This window comes from Lissotriton helveticus, chromosome 5_1 (genome assembly GCF_964261635.1).
Source record: "Lissotriton helveticus chromosome 5_1, aLisHel1.1, whole genome shotgun sequence".
NCBI lineage: Eukaryota > Metazoa > Chordata > Amphibia > Caudata > Salamandridae > Lissotriton > Lissotriton helveticus.
In genome coordinates, this window is record NC_136065.1 from 1,836,942,891 (window position 1) to 1,836,963,100 (window position 20,210).

At 46.8% G+C, this 20,210-nt stretch overlaps 1 protein-coding gene across 1 annotated transcript in view; it reads right to left on the reverse strand.

Moving 5' to 3' along the window:
* The window catches only part of ITGA3 (integrin subunit alpha 3), a 342,715-nt gene extending 328,884 nt beyond the window's left edge, over positions 1-13,831 (reverse strand). The window contains exon 1 of the mRNA XM_078645244.1: positions 13,067-13,831. Within this exon, the coding sequence (XP_078501370.1) occupies positions 13,067-13,263 (197 nt within the window). The 5' untranslated portion in view covers positions 13,264-13,831. The remainder of the gene's footprint in view (positions 1-13,066) is intronic.
* Positions 13,832-20,210: the final 6,379 nt, after the last annotated feature.

Consider the following 20,210-nt stretch of genomic DNA (forward strand, 5'->3'; position numbering starts at 1 on the left):
TTTCCTGCAATCTGCAGGGATGTGTATATACAGTACTACCTTCTAGGAGTGAACTGGGTTTGTGTTCATAGCAGATTAGGAGATAAGTGGGTGTGTGACATGTAAATGTGTGCTTGTGAGGAATTTTTGGTCACTGGGCACTAAATTAATCAGGATCTAACATTTGCATAATAGGCAGCGAGATCTACAAAAAACGACCAACACTTTCCCTACTGTTGCACTCACTGGAGTGGGAATAGTAAATTGTACACCTCCGCTATCCAACACTTTCCCTACTAATGGACTCACTGGAGTTGGAATAGTCATTTTTACCCCTCCGCTATCCAACACCTTCCCTACTCTTGCACCCACTGGAGTGGGAATAGTCATGTTACCCCTCCACTATCCAGCACTTTCTCTACTGTTGCTCTCACTGGAGTGGGAATAGTAATTTTTACCCCTCCGCTATCCAACACTTTCCCTATTTTTGCACTGACTGTATTGTGAAATTTAAGTTTAAATATGTTTTTATAGTTTAATGTTTTAATTTATTATGGATTTTTGTTTTTTAATATTAAATCATTGATATATATTTTTATTTTATATTTCAAACTTTTAACATAAATTAAAAATAGTTTATTAATTGTTTTAAAGTAAATATATATGTATAAATAATTATGTTTGTGTTTAGTTTGTTAAGTTTATTTGTTATACGTTATTGAAATGAATATTAAATGTATTTTATTTTAACATTAAATGTAATATCTAATATCATTAATATATATGATTTTATTTTATATTTATATATGTCAATATTTTATACATCCATATTTTTTACATCTATGTTTTTTAGTCTATATTTTTTTACTTACCAGTTTAAGTAAAGGAGACGATATTTCGGTTTTCTATATTTTTTACATCAATGTTGTGTCAGTGAACCATCCTGTTGAAGTACATTAATGTGTCTGTTGTTTCTCAGTGAGATACAATGGGGGAGTGTTTTTGTAGCATTTTAAATGCATGAATATGCATATTCCTTAGGGAATAGTGATTTAAAATTAGAGTCAAATAGGATTCAGTGCTAACCACAGAGCAGCCGATCACAACTACACTGTGCTTGAGCTAATGGAAACATATATTCCCTGTAACCACAAAGAAAGCACTTGCCTAGAGGGTTTCCAAAAGGCTTTTGACAGTCTGGCACCTCGGGCTGTTACTGAAACTTCTTAATGCTTTGGGAGGTAATTAAGCATTCCTGTCCAGGTAGGACACAGGGAGAACTGACTCACTGGAACATGGCTAAGGGGTGAAAGTGGGGTGCTTGCTGCCCGAGCCCATCCTTATTAAGCACATGAATTACCTTATCGCTGAATGGAAAGTCATTTGTCCCAGCCTCACCAGGTCTACCACCAAGGCACATCAATTATTTTAAGAAAGCCTCCTTTAATGCGGTCTTATTTTTTATGTATTTGTGTAGAACGTGTGGCTCCTTCGTACTTTCAAGACCTGGCCTACCCTTTAAACTTCTGAGACTTTTGTCGACCAGAGACAAAGAAATCTGTTGATGTTATATTCGGTTGTTTTCATTTTGTTTAGAGTTCATCTTGATGGGTATTTTATGTAAATGATAGGATAGATTAATGGATCATTTAGTGATGAATTATAATGGATGGTGACCAGTAAGACCCTGTAATTAATGTATTCAATTACATATTTATTTGGCAAGTGATTAGCATTTCGACAAGAGACGCTGCACATAGCAAGAGAACCACAGTAAAAAGGCTGAGTACAGTTTGGGTAACAGATACATTATTTGTGTTATAAACAAGACAATAAGGGTCAATAAACTGGCTATACAACATGGTATATCAACATGTTTTCTATTTAGGTCAAGGATACTGGGAGGTCCTGGAAGTGTAGAAGTGAATTACCGTACATTCGGTGTGGTCACTTTTGAGCACAAATATATGATTATTTAAATGTGGTTTTGACAATACCAGGAGTAGAGATGGTGCGCAGTTCAGATAGAAGTTGGCCCCGGAAGTATAGTCTCAGCAGCTCAAAAGAGTGGAATCAGTAAGCTGCACATGGAGTTTTTGGGACAGCAAGGACATTTTGGCTGGCTGGGAGAAGGCGCGCACCTGCTGGCATTTGAGATAGTTAGCAGGGCGATGATAGCTCACTGACGGCATTAAAAACAGAATTAGTAGTTTGAAAGCAGTCTTGTTATTTGCAGATAACAGGCTTAGTCAATGATGATAGGATGTTGAGCGTAGGTAGGTTCTACAAGACTCTAATAGCAGTTTAGCATTTCGTTGAATAGACGAATTGAGTATATAGGACAACCAACTAGTAAGCTGTTGCAGCAGTTCAACTTGGGCAGAACGAGGGTAGAAGGCAGTGTTTTGGCTGTCTAGAAGGAGAAGTGGGGATGAATTTTGCAGCCATTGAGTACTTGGTTTGATTTAGTTTGTCTGTAGACTACACAGTAAAGCATACAACAAAGCCTGGAACTCACAGAAACAGTGGCAGCCAGCATGGCTCGCAAGTGGCGAGGCGGAGGTCTCAGTGGGTGGGGGGTTACGCAGGGGGTCGCGATTGTAGGTGGTTGCGCATAATAATTAGCTTACCTTGCCGCTGGGTCCAGAGTTTCAACTCCTGCTCCTCCATCGAACAGGAAGCACAGCCAGGCCCCACTGACCAAAGTAGCCTTACAATTGAAAGGCATCCAGGCTCCCCTGACCAATCACAACACAACAATGCAGCATTGTGATTGGTTTTGAGCATCCTGGTTCGACGCTCAACCAGGAATGTGGGGCCGGGCATGTTCTCCATGCAGGCTGTAATGCGGCCTGCATGCAGAACTGGGAAAGTGAGCATTTTGGGTGGCCAGAGAGTGCTGATGAAACTTTCAATGCGCACTTAGGAGTGGGCAAACCACTCCTCCCCTGCCCTGCTCCGAGAGCAGGGGCAGCCCTGCCCACCCGCCCGCAAAGCAGCACCTACATAAATGATAATAACATTCAGTTATTATCATTTAAGTTTCTACTTCTTGCACTGCTTGAAAGCAGTGGGAAAATGCTCCTACGCCACAGCGGAGGAGCAGCCCCGGCACAGAAAGGTACTCTGTAGTCCCTACAAGTAAACAAAACAACAATCTTGGACATACCCCAAAGAGGTCCTAGAATACATTTATCTAGAAATAATTAATTGTCGGTGTTGTGGCAATCTCCTTAGGGGAAACAAAAGTCTCTATTGGCAATATTATCAGTGTTGCTGCTCCCGGGTAGAGGGAGAGCGGGGGGTTAAAAAAATAACACATCACTTACCTACCGGCTGGCCAGCTGCCGCCTCTTCTGAGTCCTATGCTTCTGTGTGAGCCGAAGCACCCAGGCTTCAATCACGATGCTGCTGTCACCATGACAGCAGTGTTGTGATTGCTCAGAGTGCCGTGATCCGGCACTCAGACAGGGACTGAGAGCCTAGGTATGTTCCCCCCCTGGGCTGTCATTACAGCCTTGTGGAGAACATGCTAAGTGCGTATTACTGTTTGGATGGCCAAGGGCGGACGGCCAAACAGTTATGCACCCTTAGCAAGGCCGGCTTTAGGGCAGTGGGACTGGTGCAGTTGCACTGGGTGCTGACCTGCCGAGGGGGGCGCTATGACCTCGGGGGCGCTGTGTTTAGCAATATCTTATGATGGGAGAGATATGGGGCACTTTCGCAGGTGGTAGGGAGAGAATCCAAAGAGGTGGTCTTGTGATATGGGGGCGCCAAAAGTGATTGTTGCAGGGCGCCTGGTCCTTAGAAAGTGCCAAACCATGCCTCTCCTGCTCTGTGATAACATTGTGCTATTATCATTTTAGTTTTCATTTTTTGAAGTGCTGAAAAGCAGTGGGGAGACGCTCCTCCGCCTCAGTGGAGGAGCCACCCTTGAATATTATGAAATAAAAGAAACTGTTTGCTCAGTATGAGCACACCTGTAAGCCCCACAAATGGCCTTAGTTGAGAGGGTCATTAAATTAACTCTCCTTCAGGGACGTTGGTGAAGTCTGGTGTGCATCTCAGAACCAAACGTTTGTGAATGAACCAAAATCATGGCAAAAAGTTGTTGTTGTTATGGCAACAGGTACATACAGTCTGCGGAAAAGGTCCTAATAATGCAGATGGCGTAGCACTGTGAGGGCAGCCGTCAAATATGGTGATTGTCTCAACAAGAGTAAATTTACTTTATATGAATATCCTGAAAATCTGGCATGGATCCAGTCCTCTTAGACCTAAGTTGGACACTACGTGACGTGCGTGATACAAAATAACCATGTAACTTCAATGAATAAACAAACTGGAAACCATGGATATCAAGTTGGCATAATGCTAGGGGTTATGAAAGTGACATCGCCCATTAAAGCCCAATAGCACTAAAGAGTGGTATCATATTCTCCCCTCTTTAACCCCTCAAGAGCCTCTATTACTTCGAAGGGGTTGTGAGGAAGGGCAAAAGTGCAAACTGCACAAGATTAACAGGCTCCATATAGCCCTCATTCACTTTCTGTTCCTGCCACTACCTTCATAGCCCAGGGGCAGCAACTAGTGGCACAAAAGGGCAGGCACCAGTCTTTGCGGCTATGAAGGCCGTGGCCTGAACAGAAAGTAAACACTCACTACGGTTTGCTTTGGTGATATATAAATAGACTTACCAGTGGCAGAGCGGGCCCTAAAAAGACCAAACTGCCCCGGATGCCCACCCCTCCACCCCCCCACTCCATTGCGACACCCCTAGCCTTGAAGCAGTGGTGTAGTGTGTGAAAAAAATGAGGGGTGCAAACATTCGGTAAACATATACATTAAGACGTTGTTCTAATGTAGCACTGTATTGTCTGGTACTATATTGGGAAGGGGCTTGGAGGGAACAATCCAAGGCAGTCGAGGCTTCTAGCAGGCCACCTCTACCTCGGGGGAGGGGGGGTGGGGTGCTGAAAGAAAGGCTTTTGTGCAGCAGGTTGAGCTCAGACACTCTATACAGCCAGGAATGCGGGGAATGCCTGACAGGCCAAGCCTCGGCCCCAGCACAGGAGTGAAGGAGAATGGAGGTACGGGGGGGGGGGGGTGAGAGGTGGGCTCCCAGGCCTCCCCATAGACACAGCCCACCACACACATAATCCCATCTTCAAGGCACACACCATCACATACACACAGAACACCACTCAGGTGGAAATTCAATACCCTAGTTTCCCTCTATATTGCACGTTCTAGGCCGACCACATAAACCCACCGGTTACACAAAGGATTCCAAAACATTGCACAGATGCCAAGGTAAGAAACATACTCACGTACTAATCTCCCACATTTCAATACATAGCACAGATGCCAAGAACAGAAACCTACTCATGTACTATTCTCCCACATTTCAATACATAGCACAGATGCCAAGAACAGAAACCTACTCATGTACTATTCTCCCACATTTCAATACATAACACAGATACACTCCTGTACTAATCTCCCACATTTCAATACATAACAGATACATACTCGTGTACTAATCTCCCACGTCACATACCACAGTCACGCTAACCCCTTATGCAAAGTTGGTACGTGCCACCCTTAGCCCAACTTACACAGCTCTCATATGACCCTGACTCACAACCCTACATACACTGCTTACAAACTGTTCTCACATCACTCGGCCCGCTCTCACACAGCCCCATGAACGTGTCCCCGCTCTCATCTCACAGACACTTGAGGAGACCCCCTACATTCAGTTGTCTTCTCACCTCTTCCAGACCGTGTCTACACAATTCTCACATCTCTTAGACCCTTCTTACAGCCCTTCCAGGGTTTACCTGCTTTTTGTGTTCTCTCTTACGTCACCCAATATTAAAAGCGGCTGACATTTACTGAGTCTACATCTGGATTTGGGCCTAACCGGAGCCTGCCGCAGCACAGCAGTGAAAGCGCTGAGTGACGTTGCTCGCTCCCTGGCCTTGGCAGGCGGTGGGGCCCTGCAGCTGGCACGGGCTGCACCTGGCAGCCGCTGCTTACCTGCAGACCGCAGCTCCCAGAGCTGGCGGGATTCCCGCCCGCAACCTGTTCTGCTGCTGATCCAGCCCACCGGCGCCAGCTCACTCCGGGACCCACGTGCGCTCAAGGCCCATTCCAACACAGGCGCCGCCGCCATCTTGGACACGTGCTATGGCGGCGCTACGAAGGGGGCGCTGCAGCGTTGACATGGCACAGGTGACCCCAAACGCTATCCCACTGTTTACCTGCAAAATCAGCTTGTGATGGAGCGGCGAGGTCTAGGATTAAATACAATTTAAACCAATCACCTCATTCCTTCTCCAGCCCCGTCATTGGTTCTCCAAAGCAAACTGATGCCCGCAATCCTTCCTTCCAGATACTTACTAACATGTGATGTGCTCACAGGTATCACAACTTACCACCATTCTTTACCAGCACTAGAAGTTTGCAATGCTGATTTTTTTTTTTTTTTTTTAATCAACCATGGCACCTAATAGTACTTTTGACAACTTTGCAGAGTTTGCATTTTTTCTTTTGTCAATACCAAGGGAAAATGCTGAAATTTCTGTCAACTTAGGTCATCCTCATTTAACTAAAAGGTAATGGACAAGCTATATTTAGGTTTAAAAAAACTAGTGTTCTTAAAGTGTACTAGCTAGCTAGTGAAAAATATCGTGCAGCATAAAAACACACTTTGCACGACAGCTGTTACACAGTGACATTCCAACCTTTGTAAAGGGTGAAAAATGTCAACTTAACAAATCTCTGGTCTAAAAAAGAATCTCTGCACACCTATATTACACAGGTATTATTCTCCTGGGCTAATGTATTCTTTCCCTTTCCATCAATGTAGTTGTATCTATTACTAGCCCTGTCATTTTCCCAATACTTTTCGGTATCACTGCCCCTCCCTCACCGTACTTATGGCTTTCATTAACCCCTCTTTCCCCCAGTACTCACAGTATGGCTACCCTCCTTCACCATTACTCACAGTTAGGATTAACTCTTTCTCCCCCCAATACTCATAAGTATCACTGCTACCTTCGCCAGTAACCAATCTCCCCCCAAGTAAGATAGCTCAGTCGGTTGTTGCGGCAGGTTTTGTATCCCGGCTGGTCAGTGTAGGCCGCTGCTCCGTCTTACATTAATGAGTGTTATTTGACTCAGATGCTGGTTACTGCAACGCTTTGACACTCGCGATAACACACTCCAAAAACCCTTGTAAACACTGAAAAATAACACAAACCAGCAGTGTGTGTACAGTAGAAAAGCAGCTTCAGTTACTCTTAGAGAGTTCCCCTGTAATAAAATAGAGTTTCATTTTTTTCGCTTTCCTTCCTCAATGTTCTCTCTACACCATGGAACATCTCTGTGGCTGGTGGAGCCAACATATGCCATATGTACAAACTTTCATATATTTCCATCCTCTTGAGCAGTCTTGGGGACCAAGATCAGACAGTTTAAGACACTCAGACCCACACAGGCAGTGTGAGGAGCTGGGATGGGGCCCAGGGAGACACTAGGTGAGGCACTCAGGCCCATAGAGATGGTGTTAGGAACTGGGGGCCCATGCATGAGTCACTTAGGCCCAGAGACATACAAGTCCCTGAAGGGCCCATCTGAGGCATTTAGGCCTCAGTGTGAGGAACTGGGGGGTCTATGGACAAACTGAGTGATAGACTTAGGCCCACAAGGATGGTGTGAGGCTCTCGGGGGCCCATGAACAGACTGGGTGAGACACTTCGGCCCACAAAGACAGTGCGAGGTACTGAGGGCCAAATGAAAGTCAGTGTGCGGCACCAAGAGTCCATGGACAAATTGTGTACGGGGCTTGGGAAGCATGGACAGACTAGGTGAGGAGCCCGAGGCCTGTTAATGATAGTGGGAGGTTCCTGGGGTCCATGGACATACAATACGGGGCACTGAGAGGCCGTGGACTCAGTGAGCAACTCACCCATGACCCATGAACAAACTAGGTGAGACACCTTGGGCCCAAGGAGGCTGTCTGAGGCACTAGGGGCCCATGAACACACTGGATGAGACACTTAAGCCCTTAAAGACAGTTTGAGGCACTTAGGAGCTAACTTGTGAGAAGGAGCAAGGGAGACGGGGACACTGCGGCCCTCGCTACCAGCCGTCCAGATACTACCTGTATGCGTGGTCACTGCACATACCAACTTTAGGAGTTTGGTGGCTGATACTGCAAACCAACCAAAATGTATCAGGGGATAAATGCCCAGTAATTAGCTGGGCAGGCACATTTTGTAGCAGTAAGCAACAGAATCCGCCTGTTATTCCCCATTATCAGAGACAACCCCATAACAGGGTGATACTTATCTCTCCCAACGGGTGAGCTAAAGATCACTGCACCTATCGGACCACCCATGATGAGAAGCCCAGATGGATGCTGTGGGGAGATCTGGGCACAAGGGCAGTGACTGTGGGGGTCAAGGAGCACATGGACAGTGTGAGGAGCTGGACAAGCATGGACAGACATTGTGGGGGGGCACTCGGACAATGGGGAGACCTTGGGCACACGGACAGCGAGAGGAGCATGGAACACATGGACAGTGTGGAGAGCGTGGGGCACATGGAAGTTCGTGGAGCTGGGCACGCATGGATGGACAGTGTGAGGAACCTGCAGTACATGGGCACTGTGTGGAGTTGGGGGCAAAATGGCAGTGTGTGGAGCTGGTGGCGCTTGGATAGTGACTGTGAGGTATCTTGTTCTGCCATGCACCACATTATTCACCAGAAAATCCAGTCCAAAACAGTTAAAAGGCTCAAAAGTCCTAGTGCTTACAAGTGAGTCGCTCAAAGAGGGCGCTACATAATTTTGTTCTTTGTTGCACTTACATCCTTCCATGCTGTACATCGCGGAAATGACACTACATAATAACACTACTCCATAAAAATAAATACATGTAATCTCTACTTTTCCAAAGTGTAAAAAAAGGGGGCAAAAAGGAAAATGAACAAAAGGGCAAACATCCATTAATAATTTGAAGGAAAAAAAAGATGTCACAAACGACACGGTAGTAAAATATGATATTTCAAAAGTCCAGGCACTCACGAACCACATAGATAAAACAGTGAAAGAAAAGTGGGCGTGTTTGTGCATACAGGTACACAGTGATCCTCGTGTGATCAATGTGAACCGGCTCGCCCATATCATATTCATAGCGAGCACAAGAACAGAAAAGTATAGCATTCCAGAACGTATGTGTCAAAGCATCGAACAAAAGGCACTGAATGCGAAATCCATTGTCAATACACATACAAGAAGGCAATACAAACTAAAAATATTTACAGCCAGATTTCATACCAATTTCTACTCGGTAATGATGGTCAGAAATGTAGCTGATGGTTATAGGCAATTGTATTTATTTAGAACATGTTTTGATCTATTTGTTAAGTCTTCTTGTCTTCTTCATGCGTCAAATGGTTCATTCACATAGAAAACAAAGTCCATTCTCTGGTAACCGCTGGGATTATTTATGACCAGGCTGCAATATTGTGTATTTATCTAGAAGTTTTTACGCATCGCCTCAGCTACTTGACGGGGCAATTTATTGCCCCCCATCATTACTAAGGACTGTCACCTTTACTTTTCTGTGTATTATTTGAGCGAAATCTCAATAGAAACAGACGTATATCATAATATTATATAATCTACCATTTCCAGTGGGTACGCACTAAAACAGCACCCGTGCGTTAATTACAGAAAAGTAACACCCCCTTCCTTTGCCATGCTCACACAATCAATTGAACAGCTCCAATTGGCAAATAGTCGACAACAAAACCTGTCGAATACCTAAGGGAGATGCTCATGCTAACCTGGCCCTGAAATCTCTTCAGTGTCTCCAACTAAAGTTACTCTGCACACTCCACAGAGCTTGCTCTGCTTTTCTGCATTATATTTGAGCACCAGACCTCAAGTAGGGAAGGATGAACTTCAAAGACACACAAAATTCTAATAGGGTAATGCAGGCGCTCCCGCCTTAGTGATAACAACTTTCACCAACCTAGAAACTTACAGCAGAAAGGGACCGCACAAAACCTCAGGCGGTATGCAAACATTCTACTGCTCTTAAGCCATTGAGTTAGCTGACTTACTGCCCATTTGTATTGTTCTGCAGCAAAACAAGACAGACGGAATGCTGATTAAATCAAAAATGTACGCCAAGTCAAGAGATCTGGATTAAATCCATTGCTCTTTTGCTCAATACGCCACCCCAGTTTGGACCCAGCCATGTGCAAATCAGTCTTGACTCTGCTCCTCATGGGAACAGTCCAGCCCGGACTGACAAGCCGGGTCCTCCCTGGACCGGAAACAAGAATCCTAGGACCAGTTTAGGGGTAACACCCCTCAGCAGCCAGGCTAGCTTGAATCCAGTGGCACTGCAAGCAAGGGACCCACGTCTGGGCATACCCTTCCCACTTACGGTGAAAGATGCTGCAGCAACAAATGATGGACGGGATGTTGAGCACGCCTCCAACTTAGGCCATGACATTATCCCGCTGTTATACCGATCCCTTTCTCATAAGCCCATTCAACCAAGACGACAAGGACAGATCTTTAAAAGGGCCGGTACTATTCGGTACTAAACACCAACACCTTTTTATTTAGTGAGTGAGAGTACCTGCACTTCTCAAGAGTGACGTAATACTTTTACTTGGAGAGTACCTGCACTTCTCAAAAACAAGCAGTTACTCTGGTACAGGATAGCTGCACTTCTATTTTTCCATTTCAAGCACTGACAGAGACCACACGTGCAGCCCAGAGTTCCTTATCCATTAATAAAATATGCATTTCAATTTAATTGTTATTGTTCAGTTCCACAAACTGAATGTTCCCACATGGTGCTCTGCTTTTAAGGAAATTAGTTTCTCCCTAATTAGAACTTTCTCTTGTCTGTTTGTAGTTCACCACACCAAAATGGTTTATGCGCCAAAGTGTTTTCTGCACACATTAAATGTCCTGTTGGCACGCATCACAAACACAATTTATGCACCCTGGAGCAATCGTATGGTGGCGGAAGGCATCAATTAAGACAGCACAGCAGTCATATTTTTTTTTTTCCGTTAGTATAACCAGGTACACTTTCTTATGAGGCAAGATTCGCTGTACACAGGTAAATTTAACAGCATTTGTAATAAATAGTTTTATGTAGCATGGATTGCACCTGCGACATCATAGTGCTTTACAAATCATACAAATGCACAATTTTAAAATAATGTGCTTACAAAAGAATCTGTGTGAGAAATCACCCATTACAGTGATATATGCAGGAACAAAAAGAAATATCTGCTGAGCCGTAAATACCACATTCGAAGATACACATATATAAAATGAATGAGTAATCCATACACAGGGGGTTTGACCAGATCCCAATCTCTCACTCCCTGTGAGAGATTTGGAAAGTATTCACTGATTTTTAAAGAAAGGCATTTCCAGAAAAAAGGAAGTTCAAACTCCACAAAGTGTACAGGCTTCATGAGAGAGTCAGTTTTTTGTACCAAATTATTGGGGAGGTCCAGAGCACAGAGCTTAGCACACACCACAGCCCAACCTCAAAATACTCCCACTTTCAAGGGCAGCCACTGGGGCGTGATGAGCACAGTGTGTTCAGGGTTGTGTTCTTGGCACCAACCTTGCTGAAGCGTGTAAGGCCTCATCTGGAGGTGCAAGGTGCATCTTTGGAACCCTTGAGGCGGACCCGCCATCAGGCCCGGAAAGAAGTGAGGCGCGTTTGTGACAGGGGCCTCAAGGACAGATGAGTCTGGGGGTGTACATGGGATAAGAGATGTTGGCGTGGCTGAGGAGACATCCAGTGTAGATACTGAATGGAGTCCGTCTCCCTGGCCTGCTAGGTGCAGCCCTGCCCATTCGTACACTGTACTCTCACCCTCCAGATGAGAAGAGGTGGCACATTATAGAGGTATTCGTCTGATGGCAAGTATCATTCAATCTGGCAGACAAGCCTTCACACTGGTCCCACAGGTGGATCTCCCACCGTGCAGCTGTGGACACACGCTTTCACATAGATCTACCCGGTTACACACTGCCTATCTGTACTAAGTCCTCACAGAGACCCCTGTACCAGTGGATTTCCTAGTGCCCAGACTACTGATTTACACAACCCTCGTGTTCAAAATATACCTTATACTCACAGGTGTCTGTGTACTCACAAGGGTTCTGCTGGGTGCAAGATATACTTTGCAATCACCAATATGTGTGCCCTGCACTGAAAGGTATACTCCGCCCTCTCTATTCTCAGTGTTGCTGACGCCCCCATTATGCTCAGAACTCGCACACGTTGGCTTCAGATGTGTAACTTAAGCCCCCGCGACGCAGGGGGGCCGCCGACCCTTCAGGGGCGCCTCAACCAGGGGCCCCCATCCTTCCCAAAGTTAATGAATATTTGGAAGATATGAGAGACTGGTGCCCTCTTCGCATTTTGCAGGAGGAGAGCATTATTTGTCATTATTGGCACACTTGGTATTCTCAGGTAAACCCCTTTCCTAGTGCACCCAGTACTCATGTACGGCGCATCACTGTTGTTCCTATTACGTGCATGTGTTATATGTCCCTGGTATATTAATGTCAGGCACCTCCATGGCATACTCAGTACTTACAGGTACTCTTCGCCCCTGGTACACTCAATGCTAGCAGGGCACAGCTTACTCAGTACTTACAGGTGTCCACCAGCCTGGTATATTCAGTACTCGCAGGTATTCCTCATCCTTGGCAAACTAGGTGTTAGGAGACACCTCCTCACTGGTACTCAATACTAGCAAGTAACACCCCACGCTAGAATCAGAACGTATAGGTATCGGCGGTATATTCCTTTCTCACACGTATATTCAGTACTCACGAATACAATCGGTACTCAGGTGTTGCCCACTCCAGTTATATCAGTTCTCACCGGTACACTCGGTACCCACAAGTCTCTCTCCCCCTTGTTATATGAAGTTCTCACATGCACAGCTGGCGTGCTCGTTACTCACAGGTACCTCTCACTCTAGTTACACTCGGTACTCACAGGGCACACTCGGTACTCACAGGTATCGGTCCTGCCCCTCGGTCTGGTGGTGCAGAGCCACCGAGAAGCCGAAGAAGCTCTCCGGGGTCGGTCCCTCCTTCACCACCGGAAACCTCCAGTCCAGATTCGACCCGCAGCATCCGGAGAGCAGCGGCAGCAGCTGCAGGAGTGCCCGGAGGGCGGCGGGCCCGGGGGCTGGGCACCTCCGGCGAGGCATGGCCTCCCCTACCTGGGGCACGGTCGGTCTCACTCCCTTCCCTGCGTCTAGCCTGCTCCCCCGTGCACCTGGCTGCCCCGCACCGCTCTCTCGCCCGTGCTTCCTTCCTTGTTTTCAGTGCCCCCCCTCACCTGTCCTCTTGTCTGTCAGCCTCGCGCCCCTCTCTGACCGCTTGCTTCCTTCTCTATCACTTCCACCCCACTCTTGGCACCTTCCTGACCCTCGTTCTTCGCCCTTCTCTGAGGCACTTCACTCTAAATGTGTTCTCTTCTCCTTTCCTCTGCTGCTCCACTTCTCCACTCTTTGCCTCACGCCCCTCTTCGCCCCCCTCTCCTCCTGCACTCTTCCCTCTCACTGCCGTCTCACCCTCGGCTACCTTCTCTTTCTGCTTCCTTCTCCCACTCCTGTGCCCGGCCCTTTCTCCACTTCACCCCTCCCGCCTCCTTCCCTCCCCACTCCCCGGGCCCCCCGCCCTTCGCCCAGCCCCCACCTGCACTCAGGAGCGCGGCCCAGCCCCGCAGCTACATATCCAGCCTCCCCAAAGCTCCTCTCCGGCAGGAAGCAGGGCAGGCTGGGGCTGGTCCCAGCGCCTTAAAGGGGCCCTGCGGCCCGCCGCCGCCGCACCTGCTGCCGGAGGAGAGGCCCTGCAGAGCCGCCCCTGCCCTGCGAGCAGCGCCGAGGACTGCCCGTCACTGCTGCAGTGCTCGCCCCGTGCAGCCGGGCGGCTGCTGTGTGTAACAAGTGACAGGAAGTGAGGGGCACTGCTTTCCACTTGCATCCTTCGCTCCGCAGCTCAGGCCACCTGTTCTACAGCCACTGCATACCAGCGTCCATGCAGTGCACAAGAGGCGAAAAGTGCACGAGATGAGACGGTGTTCCACCTCTATCATTGCCCCCCTCCCCCGGAGCTCAGACCGCTGCACGCAGTACAGTCAGTCCCCTGCTGCAGTGCCTGAATAGATTGCTGCTGCAGCGTATATTACAGATGACCAGATGCGCCATCCTAAACCCCTGTAACTCAGAGCGCAACCCACAACAATTATTCAAAGAGTTCTGCTGCAGTGCATGCAATAGGTTGTAGCCACTGAGGGGCACACTGGGCTCTTGCAACACAGGCCGCTGCCCCTGGGATCTCATCAACAACCTCCTGCTGCAGCCCCTGATTGCAGTGTCTGCAGTGCATGGAACGGGGTTCAGGCAGTGAGGGCCACTGCTCTCTGTGCGTACCATAGACCCTTGCCACCCATGCCGCTGCCCGTGTGATCTGATCAACAACCTCCTGCTGCAGCCCCTGATTGCAGTGTCTGCAGTGCATGTAACAGGTTGCAGGCAGTGAGAGCCACTGCTCTCTGTGCGCCTCATAGGCCCTTGCCACCCACGCCTGTCCATGAGATATGATCAACAACCTCCTGCTGCAGTTCCTGTCTACAGTGTGTCTGCAGTGCATGTAACAGGTTGCAGGCAGTGAGGGGCACTGCTTTCTGAGCGCACCCTGGGCCCTTGCAATACACACCAATGCTTATGGGATCTGTTCAACAACCTCCTGCTGCAGTTCCTGCTTACAGTGTCTCTGCAGTGCATGCAACAGGTTGCAGGCAGTAAGAGACACTGCTTTCTGAGCGTACCCTGGCCCCTTCCAATCCATGCCACTGCCCGTGTGATCTGTTCAACAACCTTCTGCTGCAGTACCTATTTACAATGTCTCTGCAGTGCATGTAACATGTTGGAGGCAGTGAGAGGCACTGCTTTCTATTTTTTTAATTTTTTTTATTTCAAAGTACTTTCTTGAGTTTTCATACATGTACATTCGCATTTCTGCTACAGTGTACAAGTCATTCTCGGTTATAGTTGTTTTGGTTACATTTAGGTGATATACGTGTTACAATGTACATCATTCTGATGCATTGCTAGAAGATTAAGGACAGCTGAAAGAGAAGGAAAGGAAAGAGAAGGGAGAGAAAAGGATGTCTACAAGAAAAACTACTTTCGCAACAGCCTGGCCTATTCTGGGCTTGTGTTGCTTTGGTTTGCAGGCGGTCGCCCCCCTCCAAGGGGTCTCTTGGAGGTTCATAGGGGTCCAGATACTCGTCCAGCAGTTTCCCCATCCCCCTAGTAGCTGGTCTCCAGGGTGAGTTGTGTAGTGCAGTGCTATCAGCGCCCCTGAGGTATGTCACCCAATTGAGCGAGCCCTTGAAAGATTTCTTTGCTGTATTCTTCCAATTGGATAGGACCAATTTCACTGCTCAGGTCAGTAGTAGGTCTAGCAGATCCCTGTCGTGTTGTGAGTCAAGTGCCGTGGTAATGAATGCGGTGGTAAGGGTAGAGAACTCTGGCTTCAGTGTGCACCCCATCACTTTTTTTATGAAGACGAAGATTTTTTCACAGAAGATTTTAATTTTGGGGCAGTAGAAGATGAGGTGGGCTAGGTCCCCCTTTTCCCTGTTGCGGTTCCAGCAGGTGTTGTTTTCCCTGAGGCCTATTGCGGCTAGCCAAGCCAGTGTCCAGTAAATCTTGTGAAGTAGCCAAAATTTTGTCTAGGATAGCACTGGGGAGATTTTGTTAAGTGAGGGGGAGGCCCAGAGTTGAGCCAGGTCCTGTTCGCTTAGTGGGGTGTTGAGTTGGTTTGCCCAGTAGTTTCGATGGCTTATCATTAATTTTTGTGGCGCTTGGGCATAGACGTTTATATAGGTGTGACACCTGGTGTCCTAATCTGTTGAGTTTCGACATATATTGGATCATTGATGGTGTATGCTGCGCAATTTTAGCTTTTGTGAGGGCTTTTCTTATTTAAAAAAAATTGTAGAACTCTATTTCTGGTAACCCATGTCTGTCTTTTAGCATTGCAAAAGTAACATGGTTGCCTTCCTCCTCCAGACCAGCTGGGTAGGGGATGCCTTTGTTTTCCCATGCGTCCATGGGCAGGCACTTCCCCCTGTATTTAATCTTGCTGCTGGCCCATAGGGATTCCCATTTTAAGTTCTTTACACTGGCTTCCATTTCTTGTCTATTTTGAGTAGTGCAATTTTAGTGTTTTTGAATATTGGGTTGGAGGCGTGCGTGTTTGTTAGCTGTTAGCAGAGTCAGTGGGTTTTAGTTGTTTATGATGGCATGCTCGATTGTTAGCCATACAGGTGTGTACCCTTTGGAGGATGTCAGCCAGTAAGCTCCCTGTTTGGCTAGGAAGGCGGTTTGGTAGGTTCTGTAGTCTGCTAAATTTAAGCCTCCCATATTTTTGTCTAGCCTTAGTTTTTTAATACTTATTTGCGCTTTTTTCTCTCGCAATAGGAATTTCTTGATCTGGTTATCCATTTCATGGAGGAAATCGTCAGTGAGGAAAAGTGGTAACATGCTTAGCAAGTAGTTGATCATTGGGGTAATCATTATCTTAATCGTTTCTATTCTGCCCCACCAGGTTATGAACTTGGGGGACCAGGACTCCAGGAGAGTCTTTGTTTTCTCTAGCAGTAGTTTCTCATTTTGATCTAGTGAGGATCTAAGGTTGTTTCCGAATTGGATCCCTAGGTATTTGATGAACCCTGGTTGCCTTGCAAGGCCGAGTTCCCTAGGGTGTCTCTGGTGGTGTTGAGGGGTTTACATTCAGATTTGTCCCTGTTGAGTTTGTATCCTGAGTGAGTTGAGTATGTGTCTATATTGTCTATCAGGTTCTCTATGGAGGTCCCAGGTTGTTCTCTCACAATCAGGATGTCATCCGCGTAGGCGGCTAGCTTGATTTCCACATGATTAATTCTGACCCCCTTCACCTCTTCGTTAGCCTTGATATCTTTCATAAGGGGCTCCAAGGCCAGGAGGAATAGTGAGGGGGATAAGGGACAGCCCTGTCTACTTCCGCGTTGTAACTTGAAGGGTTCAGAAAGTGACCCATTAACGACAATGCATGCTCTGGGGTCTTCGTACAGAGCCAGTACCTTCCTTATGTATGCTTCCCCAAGGTTGAATGAGTTCATGCACTGTTCCAGGAAGGCCCATGAGACTCTGTTGGATGCTTTCTCGGCATCTAGGGTGATAGCCACCGCCGGTTCTGTTAAATTGCTGGTATGTTCCAGTATGTGACATAGGAGTCTAGTGTTATCGTTTGACATGCGGGTCTTTAGGAAGCCTACCTGTGAGTTACTTGTTAGTTTTGGCAAAATGGGATTTAGTCTTGCCGCCAGAATTGTAGCGTAGATTTTACAGTCCACATTAATTAAAGATATGGGTCGGTAGTTTTTGGGCAATAGTGCGTCTTTACCCTCTTTTGTGATTACAATTATGTTGGCCTCAGACATGGTTTTGGATACTATACCATTCTCCGCACAGTGGTTGAATACTTTTTTCATGGTGGGTTCTAGGTGAGGAAGAAGGGCTTTATAAAAGGTGGCTGTGTATCCATCAGGGCCTGGTGCTTTGTTGTCCTTCAACGATTTAACCGCCATCTCAATTTCGGACGTATCAATTTCTTGACCTACTTTTCGTGCTTCCTCATTCGTTAGTTTTGGTAGGTCAAGTCTGTCAAGGCATTTTGTGCATTCCCCCAGGTTTTAAGGTCTGATCGTTTTTATAGAGTTCTGGTAGAACTCTTTAAATGTACGTAGGATTTCCTTGTGTCTTGTGTGTGTTTTGTTGTGTGAGTCTGTGATAGATGCTATGTTGAATTGTCTCTGTTTGCGCTTTAGATATGAAGCTAGAAGTTTGCCCGCTCTGTTAGACTCGCAAAGATTGATGGCCTTCTATTTGTTGACCCACATTCCGGCTCTCTCGCTCAGTATTTTATTATATTCGTACTTTTTCCTAGTGATGTCCGTTAGGAAGCTAGGGGTCTGTATTACACTGGCGTGTGCTGATTCTAGCCTTTAAATGTCCCGTTCAAGTTGGTTCAGTAGCTGGTTGGCGCTTTTGTTGATTTTGGCCTTGATGTCGATTATTGTGCCTCTGACTATCGCCTTGAGTGCATCCCATAATGTAGTGGGGTCTGTCTCTTGTGTGTCGTTGAATGTAAGGTATTCTTTAATGGCTTCCTCTATCTTTGCTTTGTTTACTGGGTCGGTCAAGAGGTCACTGTTAAAGCGCCATCTTTTGGGGATATCTTCATTGTGGATCCCGCTCAACTTGAGGCTGATGCACAAGCGACCTGAGAGTAGCCTCGGGGTATGTCTGTGTGTTCGATTAAATGTGTGTGTGGGCTCGTAATTAGTATGTAATCTATCCTGCTGTACGAGTTGTGCGGGTTGGAGTAGAAGGTATAGTCTCTGGTGTCCGGGTGTTGGAGTCGCCATGGGTCTTTGAGGTTGAATCTGGCATATATATTCTTTAGTGTGGCATGAGGGTTGGGAGTGGCAGTGTGATTGTCTGTCGAGTATGTGGTCAAGAGCTATGTTGAAGTCTCCTACCACCACGTTGAGGTCGTTCTGCGGTATATCGTCTAACCTGTGTGACACCCCCTCCCAAAACTTGGTGTCGTCTGTGTTGGGGCCGTAAATGTTTGCAATGTGGATGAGCTCCTCCCCCCTTCTCAAGTGTGTTATTAGTAATCTGCCTGTCACATCATGCTGATGTGCTTCTATAGTTAGAGTGGAGCTCTTATTTATCAGTGTAATTACCCCTCACTTTTTCCCTTCTCCCAGTGAGCACGCCACCTGCGAAATCCAGTTGGCTTTCACTAGTTTGATATCCTCTAGAGATATTTTGGTTTCTTGTAGTAATACCTCATCCCCTTTACTTTTCGCCAGGTAGGCAAGTATCTTTTTCCTCTTTACTGGATGGTTGAGGCCCTTGACAATCAGGGAGACTATCTTTAGGTCAGATGATAGGTTAAGCTTGTTGGTGGGAGTCATTGATTGTGGTGGTTAAGCACTGTTATGCCTATTCTATGTCTCCAGCTTTTGTGCGTTGTGTACCCCCATCCCGCTGTGTTTCAATGCCTGACCTTTTCCTGCCCCAGACTCAGGCCTACCGTTTTCCATTCTCGCTTTGGTCATAGCATAGTTTCTTCTGCAGAGATATGAATATCAGAATATAAGAAGGAGAAAACAGACTGGAAGCTAAAGGAAAGATAAAAGAAAGCAAGACAAGGTCGCTGAAACCCCCGCCCTCACCCTCCTCTCTCCCCACCACCCCTACATAAAAACATCGCATGCTGAACGTGTGACGACAGGATCGCCATTCCGTCTCCCCGTGAGTTTCCTATTACTGTTCTTTTGATTTGTCCTTCCCTCGAGTACTCTGATACAGTCTTTATGATTATATATATATATAGCCACTTTGAAACTCTTTACGTACAGTATTAAGCAACTGTGTATGTCACCTCCCTGCCCCCGCCCCCTATGCATATCCAGCAGCGTAAACAAAAAGGATATGGAGTTCTTCTCCATCAGAAGAACTCAGGTGACGGCTGAGTGGGGTAGTGCTGCCCCGTAGGGCTATGTCCAAGCACCTAGTTCCTGAGGTAGTTATGAGGTCAATATGGTTATGAGGTAGTTCCGGTTGTATTATAGTACGTTACCCGCGTCGGTCTGCAAGGGTCTGGTATATTGCTCATTCCACTCTCAGTTCCGGTGATGCCCTTCTCTTGCTGGTGCCTGTCAGGGAGGTCTCCATCTCTTGTTGTGTCGGGCCCTCCAGGTATCTGTTTTTCTTCCTCATCTTGTCACATAGGGCCAGGAAGCTCTTTCTGACGTCCACTGTTGGCTTTGAGTAGTCTTGCGTTAGTATTATTCTTTGGCCATTCCACGCGATGTGCTAGTTTTTCTGCGCATAGGTAAAGATGGCATCTGTGTGTTGTGATCTTAGTGGTTTGCATATTATTAGGCGCGCCACTGGCTTTGCAGCTGACCTGAATGTGGGGACTCTATAGCTCTGTCTAGCTAGAAGGGCTGGTCCAATTTGAGGTTTGTGATTTTAGGTAGCATGTCCTCGATAAAGGCCAGGCAAGACCCTGCCTTATCTTCCAC